Below are 22,300 nucleotides of genomic sequence, written 5' to 3'. Positions count from 1 at the left end.
AGTGCAGTAAACTGAAATACTGAAAATATTTTCTTTTAAAGTTTCCACTAAATCACTACAAAAAGTTTACATACAGACAACATGGATTCTTTACAGGACTATAGGATATTAAAGTATTCAACATAGTATTACCCTTTCATCTATAGCTCTAAAATCTGATAAGCTCTGAAAAAATGTGTGTGGGAAACTAATCTGGTGGCAAAACTGAATTTACATGAGGCTATTTATCTAACACAGTATGAATATCCACACATTTTACTAGATATATTAATGTGTTTGATTATACATTCCACTGTATTGCCACAGACTTCTTGCAGAAATACATAGAAAATCCCCCAAATTCTGAATTCCAAATGTTATCTGGTGCCGAGGATTTCAGATAGCATGTTATAAAGTCCTTTATGCAGAACCCATTGGTCAGTCATTATCTTTACTGAAGAGAGAATACAAGGTAATGAGTAGAGACTTATTTGTAAAACAGGTTATAGAAAACAGAATTTGCTCTTTTAAAAGCATATGTTTAAAAGCATAAAGAGTTTACTGTTTAAGACAGATCCAGTTTAGTTAATCTAGGTGAAACTATTTCCTAATCAAGATTTGTCAACCCTAAATAGTGGGAAAGAAAACTAAACAGATTCTACAATCTTCAGGTTTTAATTTCTTCCTTTCTTACATATTAATTCTCTTAGTTGCCATTTGAGACTATACTCTTTCATTAAAATGATATATGAACCCAGATTGGCCATGTTGAAAGCTGGATGATGGGTGTAAGTAGGTTCATTATACTATTGTTATCTACTTTCATATCTGCTTGAACATTTCCATAGTAAATTAAAGATATGGCTTTCTTTCCAGTTAGAAAACTAATGAAAAATTAAGCATTTTCCTATAACATTTCTTTAATCTTAGAAAAGGAAATGACTTAATATTCAAAAATCATTTTATAAGAGCATAAAAAATTAAAGTTGTGTTATAGAGTTGATAAAACACACATGCACACCCATATTTCTATTAATTCAGATTTCAATAAAAATTGATTTCCACTGGCTATTATAAAGTCTCTCTGGCTCATGACTACCCTTGCTTAAAGCAGCAGACAATAGAGAACACGTTAGAATGCCTGGTTAAAATATTAATTAACATATAAATAAATCATATGTTCAAAATCTTTTCTTAACCTTAAAGATGGATTTATCTGTTTTAAAAAGTTGATTTCAGTTTATGGCCTAAGGTATTTATTAACAACTTCTAAAATTTCAGTTATAAATTGAGAAGTACTAACCTCTGCCCAGGCTTTTAGTACAGCTAAGATCTCCATGGTAGAAGCACTTTCATTATATAAGTGACTGAGAGCTTCCTTTCCAGCCTGTATTTTTGTTAATGATGAAACAAGTAACTGATGAACTCTTCGGAGATCATTAAGGTCACTTACAACTCCGCTTGCTATCCAGGCACTGCAAACCTGGTTTTTAAGAAAATAAGAAGTTATTAAAAATGATAAATATCTATCTCCCTTTTGAATTCAGCAGAGGTAAACTACAACTTAGGAATCTAGTCATTGAAATCACCTTGCTATCAAGAAACCCAGTGGGATGCTGCTGACAATGACACTCAAAAGCCAGCATTTCAAAAGCGAATGATGTGTAAGGTTGAAGAAAGAAAACCAGTGCTAACAGTAAGTATAATAGTTTCCGATGTTATGTATGTGGAGAAATGAAGCCAGAAGGTACCACTTTCATAAATGTTTGGATTAACATTTGAATTAAATCTCTAATCTTGGTTATTTAATCTTATCATTTTAAAATCTGAGTTAATTAGTATAACTTTGTTAAGAAACAAAGCACCTAACACTTAAAACCCCAAAGAAGATTTTGATTCTTTAAGACAAGATATTAAAAATTTCTAAAACAAATCATTAATTTTTCTCCAATGCAAAAAGCTTACTCAATTATTACGGGCTATGGTTTTCCTGGGTATCACAGAATTTCTCTTTTTCTAGAGAAAATTTAACATTTCCTAAATACAAGTAAATAAAAGAAAGTTGAAAGACTTGACTAAAGTGAGTTTTCCCCATTATATTTATAATAAATTCAATTCAAAGCAGTTCTGCTTTTAATTATTTCAGGTCAGTCAGGGCTGGTTGTTTGACAATCACTCAGAGAAAAGTACCTGTTTAAAACTGTATATTATATGCTCCTTAGATATATGAAAAAATGTTCAATCTCTCTTGAAATACAAATCTAAACTATCTTGAGATACTCTTTTTACTCTATCAGGTAGACAAAAGTCTAAAAGTTTGATAACTCACAATATTGCTGTGACTGTGGGCCAACAGGTACCTGCACACATTACTGGAAGGAGATTAAATTCGTAAACCTCCATAATATACTCTTCAACACAGCAATTCAACTTTGGAGAATTTCTCTTACAAATATGCTTACACCCAGTGAGATGACCCATGCAGAAGTTCATTCACTCCAGCACTACTTGTAACAGAAAAAGGTGAAAAACCCCATTTATCTGTCACTGGTTAAATAAATTGTGACTTATTCCTATGCTGGATGATTACACAGTTGCACAAAAGGAAAAGGAATTTCTCTTAACTTAAAAAGTAAAGGAAAAGGAGCAGTTGAGATTAATGGTTAGACAACTATAATGTAGAACTGTGGTATCAAATACTAACTGGAGACTTGCTTTTGAAGATAGTGTTTTACTTCTTCTTTTAAAAAGAAAAAAAATCCCAGGAATTTAATGTTTGCTTGATACATTTTACATAGACAGGTTGGGACTGTTTGCTTTGGGTGGTCCCCGAGAGGGTTTTCCTTCTTAAGCTTTATCTTTTTAGACATTTACCTGACATGCTTTGGCAGTGACATCAGGTGGTGTCTCTGAAGTGAAAGCTGGTCTAAGTGCTGCTCCTACCTGGCAAGAAATGATATAACATATCAAGATTAATAAGTAAGATAGCACAAGCTCTTTTTCTTTTTAATGTTATTTTTAAAAAATTTATAATAGGTATTATGGACACCTGTTCTTTTTGTCTGCCCATTATATCGTTCCATTTTTAGATGAAAGCAACTGATTTTCCTTTGGGGAACCTCTCTCTCCCCAAATCTTAGCCCATGTTGTTCCTATGGAGATGACAGTACTGCCTAGCTCCAGAGACCCATGTTGGGTGTACTGGGAAAGAAGCGTTGTTTCTTTATAAGATTTTAGGTGTTAAGATAGCCATCTTGATAACACTTGAAGACAAGAAACTTGAGAATAGAGCCAGTGTAGAACCAAGCAGAGCCAAGTAAGTTGCTGACAATTTTCCTTTTCTGCTGAGTAGTAATTTATTTCTACCATTTGCAATTTTAAGAGGGCTAAAAATATAACAGCGTTCCACCTAATTGAGTTGAATTATAATATTTTATTCTAATAGGATAGTTCTACGTAACTCCACTCCTTTTGCTTTCTCCTTAAGCATATACTGGCATTACCTGCTGGGAAGATGGAGACTGCTGACAAATTGGTGAACTGCTCTGGTCTCCCTAACTGCTAGTCATCAGAAGCTACATTTGAATCATAATGAGAGGTATCCTGGGATGAATGCTGCTGGAGGATTACATGTGATGTGATGTAACATGTGATGATTTTGTTATCTTCCTAATTCTTCCTAAATTGCTCAATGTACTAGTCAAATATCACTTAAAAAAACTATAGAACCAGTAATAGAAATCTGAATTCTTTTCTAAGTCCAGAATAAAAATGAAGGTGGTTGCATTATTCTAGGAATGAAAATAAAACATGCATATAGCCTAAACTGAATGTTTCATAATGATATTTCGTAAAGAATTCTATTAAACCAAAGTCCTTATTTCCCCAGGTTGCCAAGATTTTAATTATGAAAATTAACATTTAACATTATAAAAACTATTTCGTGTACTATTTTGCTTTTACTTGAAGATTTCTTCAAACATATGCCTTTTCTATGTATTGATTATAATGGTGATGTATTAGCAGAGCTATATACTCATTCATGTATTAAGAGGTGACATACTTTTAGCTTCATAGTATTTTTATGTGATAGGGTGTTTAATAACAAAATTCTTTAACAGCAAGTGCTTACATTGGCTTGATACTGTTCCAGAATAACGTGACCTGGAAACTCTGGTTCTGGAATAGTTGCAAATCGCCGAATAACAACTAACAGTGTTTCAAGGCCGGAAAGACGGAGCTGATCACTGTGATCTGTGGCAGCCATAAAAGCCATACGAATTAAGTCGGCAAGATGTAGCACCAAAAAGTCATCTACAAGATTAAAAAAATCTTATTAAGAAAAAGAATATGCTGGAACTAAGATTTATATTAAGTTTTAAACTTAATTTTATAAGAGACTTTCTTTTAAGTACCTCTGATGTGATTTACTGTTTTGTTTTACTATGTTAAATACAGACTTCAAAGCTGAATTTACTGCACCACTGCAAATACACACAAAATATTATTTCAAAGCAAGTATTTATATAATTATTCAAAAAGCAAAGGCAAGTGCTTATCTTTTAAAAGAGTGCTAACAGTACCTTCAATAAAAATTTTGTTCAGACTTTCTAATAAACATACATTGGAAAGGACTCAGGAGATTTTGGGTTTTGATGAATTAGGCAGAAGGATTTATTCTCTTCATGTCAAGCTGAAGCTAAAAGACAATGTTCCTTTAAAAAAAGTTTTATGTAGTGCTTTGTATGGACTAGATTATCTTATTTTTGCATGTCCTGCCATACCTACAAATAACTGTAAGATAAAAACTATTTCTTGCTACAAAATTATAAATGAGAATTCCTTTTATTCATACAACACATTCTTTGGTATAATTCTACCAGGAAATGACGTAGGACAATTATTTAACAATGTTCCAACAAAAAATGTTTAAGGGTACAGCTAATCTTTACCTAAAATATATTTGAGACTAATTCAAGGAAGAAGAGCTATAGATTACACTGAAGAAACCAACTCATCTTAGCAAGTGTCAATTACAATTTTAACTGGGAGCATAGCAATCAGTAGTAAGCATCTATGATACACTAATGTTAATACTTATCAGTGTCTAACACAGTGCTTGCTCATCTCAGATAAGAGACTCAATAAATGCTGCTTGAAAAAATCATTTAAACATAGATAGCTAATTCAAACTCTCTGAGTGGCAACAGCAACATGTTGCTTTATTCTGTCTGGTAAAGAATATTTTCAAGGCATTTAGATATGTGCATTGCATCTTGAACACATGTGCTGAAGTAAATTTTGAAAATTAGACATCAAATCATAACACATATTTAGGCAAAAGTAATCAAATGGAACAATAAAAAAGGTTAAAATACAATGTACTGTACACTTAAAACTAATTTAAATAAATTTATTTAAAAAAATTAATACAGTGCATGCTAGACAAGACAGAATAGACTCATTTCTCTTTGTTATGCTCCACTAGGTACAAATGTAAACCCTGTAAATAATGCAAGAGACAAGCTTCTGCACAGCAAAAGAAACTGCCAACAAGAAACAAACCAAAAAAAAGGTTAAAATGGTCTATATAACCGTGATAACACTGAGAAAGGCTCAAATGTTTTCTGAGTAATACCCATGAAACAAAAATAATCTATAAGCAAAATTGCTATGTTATAATTTAGAAAATTAAATTTAGGAAGTAGCAAATGCACACACTACTTTGCAAGAACATGATTATTTCCTATAAATTTAACTCACTGCATATGCCATCAAACAAAAATGAATGCTAATTTTAAAAGTTTAATCATTAAAAATGTATTTAAACTTTAAAAATATACTAAACTTATAGCTATACAAATGCCGTGTTAAGTTTCATTACTGATTTAAAAGAATAAAAACTACATTTTAGTTTAACTTTTAAAATTAATATTAAAAACATAAGCAGATCACATTTCTACATATATCACTTGGTCTTTTCATCATTATGCCACTTACTTCTTGAATCCTTTTTTTTCATTTCTTGTGCTAAACCAATGTCAAAATGGGCACTGTGTGCATTCTCACACTGGTTAATTATTCTACAGACACATTCAGCAGCAAAGACTCTAGTAGACCATCGGGGGTTGGTAAAAGAATGGGATTTGTCATCATTTCTGGTAGTCAACACTGAGGCATCATCCCCTTTATCTCCTTCTTCTTCTTGCATTGTATCCACACAAGTTACAGCTGTAAAATCTTTTATCAAGGGAGAATACATGTAATTATAATCAACTCAAGATATATTTATAAAGGAACACAAATGACTTCAAATTTAGACCAGAATTACTGTTAATCAACATAAATCTTTTAACAATGTAAAATAATCATGCCTATTAAATACAGGTAATAGCTGCATTTAACATGTACTGCTGAAGCAAGCACAACAGTTGTTAAAGAATGCTGTAAGAACTGTTCAAAATTGTTAAATTATATTCCAAATGAAACACTGAACATGATACTGGATAGTAGGATAGTTATCAATCTACTATATGTAGATGGATGTATTAAAGAAGATCAAAGCTCTCCAATAGAGAGTACAGTGGATCATACTGAGGATGCTGTCCTAACACCGAGGGCTTGAATGTATTGAAAAGGGTTCTGAACTCACTTGAAGTGTCTGATAATATTTCTTCTTAGGATAGATCCACTGCTGTCACTGTGGTCTCACATTGTCCTGACGACCAGGAGCCACAGAGGGGTGAATTATTTCCTCTTTATATTAACTGATAACTATTAACTCAACTTAAAATAGCATTAATATTATGAAACAAACCAATCTGCTTTTCTTAAATGACTGTGAACATCAACATTTTTTTGAGTATGTTATGGTAGGTAGCAAAGATGTCATAAACAGTTATGGTAAACTCCTGTCTTATGACTGAGAAGTCAACAGAAACTGAAATGTAAGTTTTCCTAATGAAAACTGATAGGTCCAAACTACAAAGGATAAAGAATAAATGGTGAAATAAAACTGAGCTAGTAAGCTCAGAGAGCATGAAAGTAAAATTAAAAAAAGATAGGTGAGATATCAGAAAAGTATATCAATCTGTCTACGTATATACACATTTTCTTTTAAAGGAGAAGTCTTTGTAAGTTCTTAAGTAGTGGGGATAGAAGAGAGCATTAAAGGAGGAAAATGTGGAGTGTAATGGTTAAAGAGCAGGTATAAATCACTGGAAGAGAAAAGGACCATCAAGAATCAAGGTAGACTGTGGATAATGTAAAAAACAAACAAAAAAACAATGCCCTCCCTGCCGCCCAAGACTTTTTATGGGACCTTTCTCCCTTTCACATAATTCAGTTAAATTATAAGATCTGAATAACAGAGTTGAGAGGTACTGAAATACTGTAGGAAGTCAGGAAGCCATGCAAGCTAAGGTTTGAATCCATCTGTATGTCTTCGGGCAATTACTTAACCTTTCCAAGTCCTGTTTCCTCTTGTGTAAAATGGAATAACACTGCCTACTCATAGGATAGTTAAAGGGTAAAAATCAGATAAAATAGGTACAGTATTTAGAACAAAATTGGTTTCTATCATCTTTCTTCCTCTCATTTATTTTCTAACTTCAAGGATATAAATTTTAAAGACTCTAATACACTTTCTCAGTAACGATTATCTTATACTAACAAAGACATTAGGGAAATAACGCTAATTTCAAATATTATTTGAGATTAACATCATTAAATGTGGAGAAACTGGTTTACTCAAAATATAACTTTTGAAGAGTTTTCTATTATGTTGACTTAAGGCAGTCCCTCGAATATTTATTACATGTATGAAAACAAATGAAAAAGCTAATAAAAATTAGTTCATCCTTTTTATAGAATAGGTAACAACTCTACTTATTTTGTTTCACACAAGAAAATCATATAAGACAACCAAAAGAGAAAAAAAAACAGGCTTAAGTGTTAGACTTAAATACTAGCACTAGAATCATTTGAAGAAAGCAACAAGCAATTATAACCCAAATAGTCACATGAGACTGATGAACTATCACTGGCAAACAATTTCATATAACATTTTTACTTTCAATTTTATTATTTCAACTGGTAATCGCCAGTACTTACCAGCTGATGCAGAAAGGACATCGTTACAAAGTTTTAACCAAAAAGAAAGTTTATCCACTGCCATAGATGTGAGCATGTGATTTAAAGTCTCTCTGATATCATGGCACAGTCTTTGATCTGTCTCTTTGTCTAGTAAGGTCAGTAATGCCCCTTCAAGGCCCACTTCTCTGATGTTTACATCTGACAAGAAGAAAATCGATGATCTAAGTAATACAGAAAACAAAACTGCCATATGAGAAGCACACACATTATTCAGCAATTATTAAAATATTATGTGGCAGTACATTTTAAAGAATTAGTCCAAATACTGTGCCTTAACCTACTAAGGTCTACTTTTGTTCACAGTTAATTTGGTAGTATTCATGAAACTGTACAGTTATTTTTTATGCAATGTCATTGAAAAATGTCTTTATTGAGAGTTATTAATGTTTTCCTTAAGTCAGATAAACATTTTAAGCCAATTAGTATTCAATATTTAAAATTTTTTACAATGTTTTTGTTATCGTTATTTTATTTTCTCTCTAAATTTAATTTCAAATAAATCATTATAATTAAACTTTCCTTATTCTAGTAAGGAAAAGGCTTTGAATTTATTAACATGAGGGTAAAACTCAGAAAACGATCATTGTATGGAGAACAGTTTTTAATTACTACAGTAAGCTATTATGGAACTAAAGAACACTACTGAATTAATATAAATTACTACACAATATTCTCATTGCAAACTAATAAAGCATCTCAAGATGAAAGAGAAGCCTTGACCTAGTATCTATTTCCCATAATTCTGGAAATGCTTAAAGTACATATAAATTTTTTCTTGAAGATCTAACTCATTTAGCATTTATGAAAGCATTTATTTTCTAAAGATTATGCTACTATTAGATATTTTAATAGAGGAATTATCTTTTAAAGAACAAATGGAGGTGGTAGGAATGTTAATGATTAGAAGCTTAAAGAGACAGACCAACCAATGCAATGTGTGAGTCATGACTGGATCCTACATTTGGGTAGGGCTAAGGGGAACAGGAGGAGTCACAAAGGACATTTTTTTTTTTTGGTAACTGGGGAAATCTGTGTGAGAATTACACATTCTATGACGTTACTAAATCACTGTTAATTTTATTACATGTGGAAATAATGTGTGGTTATGTAGGAAAATGTCCTTCTTAGAAAATGCAAACTGAAGTATTTAGGGGTGAATTGTTTTGATGCTTGCAGCCTGCTTTGAGATGGTTTGGCAAAAGGTTGTGTGTTTGTTATGTATGGAGAGAGAGAGGGAGGGAGAGAGGAATGGAAAATAAGAGGGAGGGAGACAAATCAGTGTCATAAAGACATTAGGTAAGTGAATCTCTGTGTTCAATGAACATTTCTTTCAATTTTTCCAAAGGGTTTGAAAAGTTACAAAATTTAAAAGGAATTATATATGAGTTCTTTACTATAATTTTACTCGTAAAGCTAATTCAATAATTCTAGGAGCATGTACCAGAATATTTACATAATCAAAGCCTATAGCAACATATATAGATAATTTCAGTGGTGAATATAAATCCAAGGTCATCTTGGCAGACTATCTCACATGGTTAGAAGATTAAAATTTCTCTGGTTAAGGTAAATAATCACAGAATAGTTTTCAAATGAGTTCTGCAACCTGTTTGATGATGACTAGCATACCAGCTCGGCAATGTTGAATAAATCAAGTGAGAGCAAAGGTTTTAATATAACAACAAAACTGTGATTGAAAAAGCACAGCATGACAGTAAAACACATTAAAGGTCTGATAGCTTTAAATTAGCTTTAAATATTGAAAAGCTTTGTGAAGTCTGAGACCTTCTAAAAGTGTGATAGTACCTTGGAAACTATATACATAAATGTGTAAGATATTATCTTTACTATTTTTTGTAGGCTTTAAATTTATATGTGTGTTTGGATTACTCACATAATTACAAAATGAAAGGATAAGGATATATACTTAAATCTTACTGGCAAAGAAATCCTTATTCAGCTCTGAAATATAGAAGAAGGGACATAAAAACCCCTTAACTCGAAGCAGACTCATCTATGGTGAATTTTACTAAATGAGATTCTGGAGAAAGAAAGGCACATATAGTAAATTACTTAAGGGCTAAATCCAATTTCAATTGACTACTGTGGAAAAAAACTTGTCCAAAACCTAATGGTTCTCAAACTTCAGTATATATTAACAGAGGGATTATAAAAACATAGGTTAACAGACTGCTGAGCTATATTCACAGATTTTTGGTTTAGCAGATTTGGCGTGGGATCCAACAGTTTGCATTTACGACAAATTCCCAAGTAAGATGGCTGATGCTGGTTTGGGGGTCCTAAGTTTGAGAACCACCATTCTAAACCAGTAACAAACATCACTAGTTGGAAGGATAATTGTTAGCAATTATCTTTTCTAGAAGGTTTAAGACATATTAAATTTTAAATTGTTTTAAAAACTCATGTTTATATGGAAGATTTAAAATTAAAACAATCATTTGAGCTGAAGATAATTTGGTAAAAAGAATTACCTGGAGTCAACTCTTCTCTACTATCCTTAGCAAGCATAACAGCATGTTCTGAAACTTCAGCTGCTTCTCTCTGCACAAGCTGACGTAAACAAGCCAGTACTGCTCTTCTCAGTAACAAATAAGGACTACAAAGATTCACCTGAAAAATACCATTTGGGGATTAAAAGAGCTGAAATTCTTGGTGGCACTCAGAAAGTCTAATAGATATTCAGTGGACCCCTCTTAATTCTGTCCAGTTCGTTATTGGGCTAGATATAAATTATTAAATACAGAGAAATGAAAATTATTCTAGTATATATTTTTTAGTATATATTCTAGTATATATTTTTTTACTATATAACTTAGAAAGCTTAAGGAGTAATAATATATGTACTTGATTATGCAATATTCATAAACAAATCCAAGCAAAAGCCTCTTAATAGTTAAAAGACACAAAATTTATGAGTAAAAATAGTTGAGAGATAAAATACAACAGAGAAGAATTTATTTGCAGTTTATAGATTTGTGCTCATGCAATGTTATGTTTTACGATTCTCTAAGTAGAAATTTATAAAAATCTATATAAGTAATATAACGGGCCAGTTAAAATGAAGGCTCTTGAATCAAACTGTGTTAGTTTAAGTCCTAGATCCACCACTTACTAGCTGTGTGACCTTGGGCAAATTATTTAATCTCTCTGTGCCTTAGTTTCCTCATTTGTAAAATGTAGATAACACTACTCCATCTCAAAAGACTGTTGTGAAGTTAACACAAAGAAACATGCAAAAGTGCTTAGCTCAATACCTAGCCAACAGTAAATACTCAACAAATGATAGTTATTTTTAATCCAACTCTCTATCAATAGTATTTTATTCAGATGCCATATAGGGTATATAAATGTATTTTCAAATAAAGGCAGAAAGTTTCACTTAGAAAACATATTCCCAAAAATGCTCTCTAAAGACAAACATTATAGATAGCAAAATATACATATATGTGGGTCTATATATAGGTATGTATATATCTTAGGGATATAAAATACTTCTGCTCAGAATGACAGACTCAATACATATTCTGTTTACTTAGAAATGTTTAAACGGTGTAAATCTCAATAGGTTGTATAAATGATATGATTGGTGACATACCTTAAATGAGCAACTAAAACAAATCAAAGGTTTCTGGATACAAATTCTTACTCGCTGATTTCATAAGTAGAATAAAGTCTAGAGTTTTTAAAATTTATTTTGTTTAATTATGAAGGTAAAGACCTGTTTGATGTGGTTTATAACAATGAATGTGTCTTATGATAGTGATTTTCCAAGCACAATTTGAGAAATATAATGGCATAATTCTTATAATGATCTTTAGATCTGATGTGTGGGGAAAAAGAGGACTGAAGTAGGTGAGTGTTGAGAAGGACAGAATCTAAATTCTTAGAAAGAGCAGGTGGTGGAAGCTGGCTTTTTGATAAACACACGCAAAGAGAGCTAAATCCTAAATTTTATCAGAAGCCAAGGAACAGAAAAATTGTGTAAATACGTCATCGGTGAAAAACACGAATAGGAACTGCTTTATAAATATGTTCTCTTATACCCTCAAGCCGTATCATGAACTCAAAAGTGGAAAGAGAGGAATGCTGTTCACGTAGTCTCAAGGTAACATCATTCTAGTCAGGTTTAAGAACTCTATTGTTAGAAACCAGTACACAGGATGACAAAGAAGTTAACATGTAAAAACGTAATGTTTATTCATGCCCAAGATTATGAATGTAATTTAACAATGACAAAAAAGCACTCTACAAGATGATCTTAATGAGAAGTTAAAGAATCTACTAGTTATTGAAGATTTACAAGCATATAATACAAGGCAGGTGCAGCATTATTTAGGCTGGTCAATGTTTTAGAAACAGCATGCTTAAAAGTACTCATTGTTTGGCAGAAAAAAGACTGAAGGCTGTCATACAAAGCAAAATGGGATATTTAATATCGCCATGTCATTCTCCAGCATTTAAAATGGAAAAGAGAAATAGAGTGCAAATAGACAAACAAACCAAGCAGGCAAAATACAGAAATTAAATAATAACAATTCCTTTCTGAGATGAATATATTAAATCAAAATAATGCAAAATTAAGTGCAAGGAGTGCACCAGCTGGAGAAGGTTAGAGAAGATTTGTTTACACTGGTATCAAATAAACATCATGTAACATGCTTCACATACTAGAGTTTGCATTAATGATTAGCTTAAAATGAGATGCAGAGGAAAATCAGAACAGCTACAACGAAAAAAATGACACAAAGAAACAGCACTGCAAACCTCAAAAAAAAGTTAGGAATTGAGGGTCAGGGACCTACCAACACAGAATTATCCAATAAGATCTCCTGCACAAAAACAAATGACAGACTGGTCACAATAAAACCAAAAGATAAAATACTAGGATGACTTTAACAACAGTTGGCTAAGCATTGAAATATAAATGGATAGAACTATCATTAAATTGGCTTGGCTTCAGCTTTAAAAGTATGCCATAAATACTTCATTTTCCAACTTAAAATATGAGTTGTGCTAAGATCTCGAAAATAGTCAACTCAAGATGTAAAGATATAAAATACACAATAATTTAAAAATGTACATTTGTGTAATTAGGTTTTGCTTTGGAACCTTTCTTAAACTTCGGTAACAAAACCAGATCAAGCAGTCATGAGAGGAGTGATCTGGATTGCATTCACATGGACAGGTGTCCAGCAAGGATAGTTTATCTCATCACAAGTTAATTATAGACTTTTTTTTTTTTTACTCTTGGAAGCCGAGTTTTAAAACCAAGAGTACTCAGACTTGCTAGTATAGCTAAGGCCAAGTACAGAACAGAAGTTAAATAGCATGCAGTTAGAAGAAAGCCCTTTCCTGTAAGGTTCTTTCCTAATGACAAAATGTATTCTGAATATTTAGGGGGCTTCGATTAATGTGAAAACTCTTCATTCTAAATAATTAAATTACTTGTAAAAAAGAAAATCTGATCATGAAGTTGTTAAATAGCAAAACAAAGCAATTTCCTTACTAAAGAGACTACTTTAAAGTACGATAAATTCAATCTAATAAATTTAGAAAAGCTTTAATAACCAAAATATTAAGACATAAAATTAACACACTGTAGTAGCAGCAACTTTAGAACTTTAGAATATGATTTCTGTATAAGAAAAAATCATTTTACAGCTTAAATGTTATGAATAACATGAATAAAATTTAATTGTTACTTCCAATTTTCTTAATTGCTCTGAATGTACCCAAAAGAAAAATCTGTTATTAGTCTCTGTTCTTCTTTACATGTATGCAACCTTTGTTATTTGGGAAAATAGTTACAACTTGATTAGATCTAAACCACAATGAGTTATTAGTCTTCCACTTTTTTCTTAATAACCTTTACTTGTTAAATGAAATCATGTAAAGTTAAAAATTTTAAAAGGCTATTAATGGAAATTTCCTACTACAACTCAAGAAGAAAAAATGGCAATATTGTTATATTTAAATGGAGAGTGAAAGCTAGACTAACTTGCAAAGGAATGGATATTTTTCAATAACTGGTTTTGGAATGGTTCTTCAAATATAGAGTAATATTCCCAAGGAAAGGTCATTGTAAAGGTAAAATCCTTTTGCAGTAAATGTTATTTTCTCTAATACATGTTTACTTCAGATGGGAACCAAAGTTTCTATCAGAAGTCAGTCACATCCTCTTTTTAAGAGTCTTATATAATTATGACTATCAAAATCAATACAAAGATAATATATGTTTAAATTATTTATTAACAAAATGAAAACAACTACTACTTACTAAGTGGTTATAAGTGGCTGGGACATGTGCCTTACAGGCGGCATCTTGTGTAATCTTTTTGTGTTGTGCACAAGGTAGCTAAGGCTGAATGAGGTTTTGGGACTTCCCTAAGGCCATCTCACTAGGAGGTGGTAGAGCTGAGGTAACAGCCATGCACAACTACAAAGTCAGTATGAAAAAATGAAACGAGAACTGGACAAGGAGTTCAAAAACCTGGATTTCAGACTTAGAGCTTCTACTACCTCCTCAAACGATTTGATGTTTGAGGTTCTTTCAAGGTCTAAAATACTGCATATTTTGCCTCAAGCTTGAAAATGAAAGGTCTTAAAGTAGCATTTCTGTCATATTATTAATGGGAGTATGCTATGAGTATTGCAGGGGCACAAGTTAAAAAGCAAAGGTGTCAAGTTTTCATTTCAAATATAACAATTTTTGAGGCCAGTCCAGGTAGCAACTGGTGATGCTCAAGGTAAATCTTAAAACCACTGACAACTATGAACCAACTCCTATACTTATTAGACACATTAGGAGAACCAAAATATTGATGCATATGCTGCTAGAATATTAAGGAAAAATGTTATGTGCCCAATGGGATAGAAGAACTTTATATGTAATAATTTAGAATAAAGAAAAAAGGGAAAAAAGGTGCTCCCACATAAATTTTTCCATGTCCTATAGCATTTATTTATATAACCTGGGACATTAAGCACCCAATGTTTATTGATTAATAAATAAATATTCAAAATATTAAGTTCAACATTAATGGGAGAAAAATGAATCAATGTATGAGAGGTTCAAGATGTGATTATATGGAAATTGCCCTCCACTCCCCCAAAAGGACTAGAACTGAGGGTAAATAGGTATTGTACACAGTCTAGAGAATAATTAAAATAAATCTAAGTTTCCAATAAAAGAAACTAAGGATTCGCGTATAATTTTATACTCACACAGAGGCAGCTAACCAGGCTAGACAAGTTGACATGTCGTGGAGCAAACATATGAAGCTGCTGAAGGCAAGATATAGCCTGAGCCTGAACAAGGCAGTCTGGGTTATCTTGCATCACTGCACAACCCAACAGACAGGAAGTCCTTAAGGTAGAAAGTGAAGTGCTGTTACCTAAAATGAAAGCAGAAAGCTTTTAACAACTGGTCTATAAAATCATTACTCTTTAAAAATATACTACTGGGTTTTAAATTTTTTTTCCAATTTAAAATTTAAGGATCATCAAGTATATTTTTTCTACAAAAGCAGGGATAATCCAGCTGAGAGATTTTTAGATGATTATTGGTTATTCCTAGTATGAAAGGTTTATGGCAACACAAATTGTTAGGCCAAGAAAAACCTAAAACTCTCTGTAGGTTACACCAAATTTTCATAAAAAGTAGAATTAAAAATTGCCGATAAATTTAGCCCTGCTTATTTTAGTTGGGAGTTGCTTTCCTATACTAATATCATATAATTTGCATTCCAATAGATCGGAATGTCTTGAGTTTTTGGACTTAAGTCATTTTTTTCTTAAAAAAGATTAAGAGTGCTTTAAACTATTCCACTTCACGCCTGTCATTTTAATTTTAAGGGAAGTTATTTTTAGGACATATCTAACTTTTCTAAATATGGTGTGTCTTGTCTTTTCAGGTAGATGAAATCAGACTGAATGGCATTTATTTAACAAATTATATAGAGCATCTACTATGACCAATCACAAAGACTTTTCAACTTTTCCCTCACTTGATAGAGGAGAAAACCAAAGTCCAAAGATGTAATAATTTTCTCAGGATCACCTAATTAAGTATTGGTGGAGCCCAAATTAAAATTTCTAGTTTCTATGCTTTTTTCCTATTCTATCATCCAGGATTCAATTGTACTCTTAACATTTACCCACATATGTGAATAGTACATTCTACTAAATTAAATTTCAATTGTAAATATTTGAGTCAGAATAGGAACTGAACTTGCTTTTATGCATATATTTTTAATGTAAAAATCACAAAAAACGCTATGTATACCTTGTAACTCTGGACCCAATGTCGTGATAAGGGCATTCAAACAGCGACCAAGACTTTGGTGAACTTCAGCATGAGTAGGAGGCACATTTAACAACAACATTATAATAAGAGAAAGGGTGGGTTCCACATGCATATAATAGAGTGGGCCAGCAGAATCAATTATTAATGATAGAGCATGTAGTGCCCAGGTCTGTGAAGACAAAAAAAAAAAAAAAAAAAAAAAATTTAAAATGTGACAGCAGCATTAAGAAACTTAAAACACAATGAATTATTCTTTCAATGAAGCAACTGATAAAAGTAATGGTAAAGTAAAGTATTTTTGTGCTATTACTAACTTGTAAAGAGAAATAACTTTCAAAGTTTCAGAAAACTTTTCTCTTTAAATATCAAGTAAAAGACAACTGAGAGATACTTAATTTAGAATGATACATTTAGGTATATCTCATTACTAAAAATTCCAAGATAATGTCTGGTTCTTTAGCTAACAGCTTGAACTAAATCTAGTTTGTTGAAAAGTGTTTACTGTTTAATCTACATAGAAAATGAAAATTCAAATTTTTAAAAGATTCAACAAAATCTTTAACTACAGGTAATAAATACAGACAAATCTCTCAAACGCAATGTTGAAATCCAGATATAGAAGAGTACATACCATATGATTCCACTGATATAAAGTATAAAAGCAGGCAAAACTAACATATGCTGTTGCAAATTAGTATAGTGGTTATCCTTAGTGGGACAGATAGTAACTAGAAAACAACATGAGGACAGTGTTTGGAGGTACTGATAATGTTCTGTTTATTGATCTAGGTGCTAATTACACGGTATATTCAGTTTGTAGTTTATTCAGAGTTAAATATGACAGGTGTACTTTTATAAATATATTTATAAAATGTATTATATATAAATATATATTAATTAAAAAAAAAAACCCAAATGCCTTTGAGCCAGTTATGTTCATTTGTTTACATATTCTTTATGGCTGTCTTCTTGTTACAATGGTAGAATTGAGCAGTGACAGAGATTGTATGACTGACTAAAGACTACATAACTTATTATCTGACCCTTTATAGAATAAGTTTGCCAACTCTAGTTTAAATAAAATAAGACTGACCATATACTGATAACCTCTGAAGTTGGATGATAAGTATAATAGGTTCTTATAGTATACTCTCCATTTTTATGTAGATTTGAACTTTTCATAATAAGTATATAAGAAGTTCTCCTTTTAGGGAGACCTTTAAATGTTATAAAAATGAACTGCTAAGTGAGAGACAGCAGCAATCAAGAAGAGTCAGATTTGATGACACTGGAAGTCATGGAAAGAAACATTTAAATTAACTAACAAAAAAGTATTCAATATAAAAGTATGTACATTCAGAACAGACGTCTTGAAGAAGAGAAATATAATAAATCGAAGAAAAAGTACTGTACTAAAAGAAGAATGAAAGTATGGAATAGTTTTTAAGTCAATTTGACTGCTAGATGATATGGAGGAGACTTTTAGTAATATGGTAATTCAAAGAATGAAAGCTAATTGTAGATTAGGAATGCTGAAGTTTGACAAGAATGTAGTTAAACTGGATCTTATAATATTCTTACATAATATAATAACATTATGTAATATTATTAAAAATTTTGGATGATCAGATAGGAATAAAAGGGAGAGAATATAATAAGAAAAATATAAGTGTAGTTATGAGAATGACATGATATGGGAGGAAAGTAGACAGATCATTGATAAAATACCAGTACTTTGGGGTAATAACAGAAGGTTCCTGGGTCAGCTGATGGGACTTGAATGAAAAGTTGATTTAAGAAGGAACAATAAGCCATTTCCTTAGCTTTTTAGTAGGGAAACAGAAAGATGAAAGTCAGGAAAACAAATTTGGTTTATATCTAGGGAGAGTTAAAAAGAAAAGAACCTAAAAATAAAGTGACCAGGTAGGAGGCTACTATAGTAATTAAGGATTCACATGGAAACAGAGATAAGGAGACTAAAAAGGCAGGGAGAGTAACAATCATTTAAGATTTGATTAAAATATCAGGAGAATGATGATTTGACAGAAATGAGTAAGATAAGTACAACAACATGGTAAAGTGGCTAAGAACACAGATTTATAAGCTTTTCAGCTATGAGCAAGTTACTTAGCTTCTGTAACCCTCAATTTTCTTTCTGTATTGTGGAAATATACACCCTAGGTTAACGTGAAAATTAAACATGTTAACATGTTTAGAGGAATGTAATACAATGTCTGGTATGTATTAAGCTTTCTAAAATTTAGATATTATTAAGATAGAAAGGAAATTCATTTTCAGAAAAAGACACTGAACTTGACTTAAAACAGTGTGAAGTAAAGATAGTGAAATTTGAATTTTAAAAATCCATCATGGTATAATGGCTTTGATATTTATTATGAGGAGGGAATTATTTATAAATTACTAATGGTCAGCAAAAACATAATTTATATTATCTATAAATCATGAATTTCAAGGAGGGCATTATATGGGGTACTTACCTGCACATCAGGAGAAGTGCTATCCTGAGACAAAGTATAAAGGATTCCAACACAAGAATTCAAATGTTGAGAACTTATTCCTCCTAAATACCTATATAGGGATCCCAAAGCCAATGAGTGTCCTGTTCTGGTAACCACTTCCCTTGCTGATTTCAGTCTGTAATTATGGAAATGAAAATAAATGATAATCACTGAAATAAAACTAATGCATAATACTGTCACTTATGCAAATTTTTTGTATGATTAGTTCCAAAATTCAGAAATATATTTACTGTTAGCTGATAAAAAAACATTCTGAAATAACATAAAAGCTACCTCAAGAAGAAAAACATTTAAAAAGTCTTTGTGTTATTAATGAAATTTAAATAAAAACAATTTCAATACCTTTCAGAGATACACACAAATTTATATGGAAGGCATTATTAGTTTATCATTAAATTATATTTTTAAAAAACTCACATTGCTGAGATACTTTAATACTATATAGAGTTTCAACTAAAGAATTTGATTTTAAAATTAAATATAAGAAAAATTAATATTTATTAGAGGAATTTTCTTATGTGTTATCTACTAATTTAAGCACTTTACATTTAGTCCTTTAATACTCCCAATGACCTTTAGATTCATACTATTATCAGTTCCTTTTTACAGATGAGGAAACCAAAAATGATAGTCAACGTAACTCTTACAAAATAACCAATTATTACAAGGGAAGAGTTGGGATTTGAACTGGTTTAGTACTCTGACTCCAGACTTTACTCTTAACCAAATCAGAAACACATACTCAATAGACTAGAAGGTCAAAGTGCTTCCTGCATTACTACCATCACTACTAATATAATTTTTTATATATATTTACTTTATATATACATATAACTAATATTACCATGAACATTTATTTGTAGTGATTTTATTTTTAAATATTATTTCATATTTATTATCTCATTTACCTTAATATTCTTAAAGTAGGCAGGGTAGTATAAACAATCTTCTATTTGAAAGAGAAGAAAACTGGCAGAGAGGATTAAGTAATTTGTTCAAGGTCACAGAACTAGTAGAAATAAAAATACAGTTCATTTCCTGATATGCAGCCTACGGCCTTTTCTTTTTTACAGTAGGTTGTTCCTTCTACCTATCATCTATATTTGATATGATAAAACTCCGTAAGCATCTTATTTCCAGAGTCCATTCCACTTATGGCCAATTTTATCACTCATACAGTGATCTTTCTCTTATTATATAAAAACTAAAGCCAAAGTAGTAATAGTTTTATGTTCCAGGCCAAGGAGAATTCTTTAAAATATCCGTATTTGTTAATTTTTTTCTTAGTTAATTCTCCGAATGAAGTTTCACTAGTTTCAACAAATCAACAAACTATATCCAGTTTTGACACATAGCAAAAAAATATTAAATGAGAAATTCACTTACTTGTCAAAGCTAACTTGGGCCAATGCAGCAGTGAAAGCTCCATCATCAACCACCTGGGCTAACCTAGCCCATGCCTCTGCAGCTACACATCTCAAGAGGGGGTTGGGACTTTCTAAGGCTCCCATCACTAATGCTAGAGAAGGTCTTCTCATTTCTTCTGGACCCAAATTTCCCTTGGAGCAAGCCATATACTGAAATACGTAAAGGACAATCCAAACTTACAACTGTAGTAAATTTTCTTATTCAATTTGGAATGTATATTTTGGTTAACCAAGTATTTTCTTACTTGGATTACTATTTAAGAAAAAAAAATCAGAACACGAAAAACCACACTGAACAAATAATTTGATTTTTTTCACAAATTATTTAAAAATTTTAAACCTGCAGGCAAACGATATGGTGATCATTTATCACTCTAGAATATATGTGCTCAGAAAAATATTAATAGGGATTTCTGTAAAATATATGACCAATGAAGTCTATTGTATTTTACTTAAAAACAATAAGTCATAAATGCAACAATTAGCCAGATTTGGTCCATAGGCCATAGTCTGCCAATCCCTGGTCTAACATATTAAGGCTCCGTAAGTTAAAGCATGGCTCCAAGCCAAGATCCTCTGGCTAACAAGTTTTATATGGAGAAAAAAAGGGAATTATAAATCCTAAAACATTTTTGGCAGTAGATTAAGAAAAATTCTCCACTCTCAACGGCCCTGAAGTAACAGCCTTTTAAAAACATCTTCCTCCAACCTACGTAGTTGAACATACATGAAAAAAAAAAATAAAGCAAACATCTGAATTTTTTAAAAATAGGATTACCTTCAAGAAACTAGAAACTGAAGAAACAACATGTAACTGAACTACTTGTTGACGAGCTCCTTTTGTGTGCTTTATACTGTCCAAAAGCTGTTCAAATATAAGAAGCCTAAAATCAGAAATAGAAAAGATTTAAAAACAAATTTGGCTATTTCAGTAACTATTTTCTAAACAAAAAATACCTCATCAACTTTTTGTTCTTAATAATAAGACTTATTGGATTCAAATACATTGCTGTCATCTATCTGTAGGTAAGGAGAAGCGCAGCCCTTTGAACCCCCAACGATACTTTAAAAATAATGTACTTGAGCTCACACTATATATAACACAATTTTAACTACTACTTTTATCATTTAACATTCTTTTTTTTCTTAATTAAGTTTATTGGGGTAACATTGGTTAATACAATTACATAATTTTCAGGTGTACGTTATAGTTTGACATCTATGATTTCTTAACATTACTTCTTTAGCACTTTTCAAGTCATTTTAATTCCTTGGTAAGTTTCATGAAGCCAAGTTTTATTATAAACATATACTATGATTTATTCAACCATTCTACTAATGGAAAGCACCTTTATGTTGAGATTAAAGATCTGTGACCATGAAATAAATCACCCCTTCTTTTCTACCAATTTCTCCAATGTTTAAAAACATTGTTTCTAAACTATGCACTCCCTATGCTCCTTCTCTCCCTTTAAATCAGGGAAACTGAAATGTTTAATATTATGTTTTTGGCTGTGAACTATCTTGATGGCAGGCAAAGAACATTACAATTTTTCTTCACTTTTCTAGTGTTTGCGATGGATCACTAAAAATTTTTGGAAAACTACAGTAACTCTAAGTATTCTGTTACTTAAACACTTATTTCCTTATTCCAAGGTTGATTTTGTTTATAAAAACAGATTTAAAAAACTCAGAAAAGTACATGAAAAAAAATTTTACCTATAATTTTTCCATCTAGAAAGAGCCACCATTAACATTTTGGCATCTTGTTCTCATTCTCCCCCCATATCTTGCCCCTTCCAGGCACATGGATATCCTTTTTAAAAAGTGGGATCGCACTGTACACACTTTATTAATAACTCTTTAACATTATT

General features: G+C 31.4%; 1 protein-coding gene across 6 annotated transcripts in view; it reads right to left on the bottom strand.

Moving 5' to 3' along the window:
- Positions 1–22,300, bottom strand: part of HEATR5A (HEAT repeat containing 5A) — an 87,723-nt gene that overhangs the window by 18,998 nt on the left and 46,425 nt on the right. For all 6 annotated transcript variants that reach the window (XM_016123648.2, XM_016123645.2, XM_016123650.2 and 3 more), the window contains exons 17-27: positions 21,205–21,310; positions 20,386–20,576; positions 18,958–19,114; positions 16,439–16,628; positions 15,379–15,548; positions 10,626–10,764; positions 8,092–8,271; positions 5,980–6,219; positions 4,112–4,293; positions 2,854–2,922; positions 1,283–1,462 (exon numbers count right to left, since the gene is read on the bottom strand). In XM_016123648.2, coding sequence (XP_015979134.2) covers positions 1,283–1,462; positions 2,854–2,922; positions 4,112–4,293; positions 5,980–6,219; positions 8,092–8,271; positions 10,626–10,764; positions 15,379–15,548; positions 16,439–16,628; positions 18,958–19,114; positions 20,386–20,576; positions 21,205–21,310 — 1,804 coding nt within the window. The remainder of the gene's footprint in view (positions 1–1,282; positions 1,463–2,853; positions 2,923–4,111; positions 4,294–5,979; positions 6,220–8,091; positions 8,272–10,625; positions 10,765–15,378; positions 15,549–16,438; positions 16,629–18,957; positions 19,115–20,385; positions 20,577–21,204; positions 21,311–22,300) is intronic.

This window comes from Rousettus aegyptiacus, unplaced genomic scaffold, assembly GCF_014176215.1.
Source record: "Rousettus aegyptiacus isolate mRouAeg1 unplaced genomic scaffold, mRouAeg1.p scaffold_m13_p_3, whole genome shotgun sequence".
Lineage (NCBI taxonomy): Eukaryota > Metazoa > Chordata > Mammalia > Chiroptera > Pteropodidae > Rousettus > Rousettus aegyptiacus.
The sequence above is the reverse complement of the archived record's forward strand: the minus strand, read 5'-3'. Positions and strand labels throughout refer to the sequence as shown.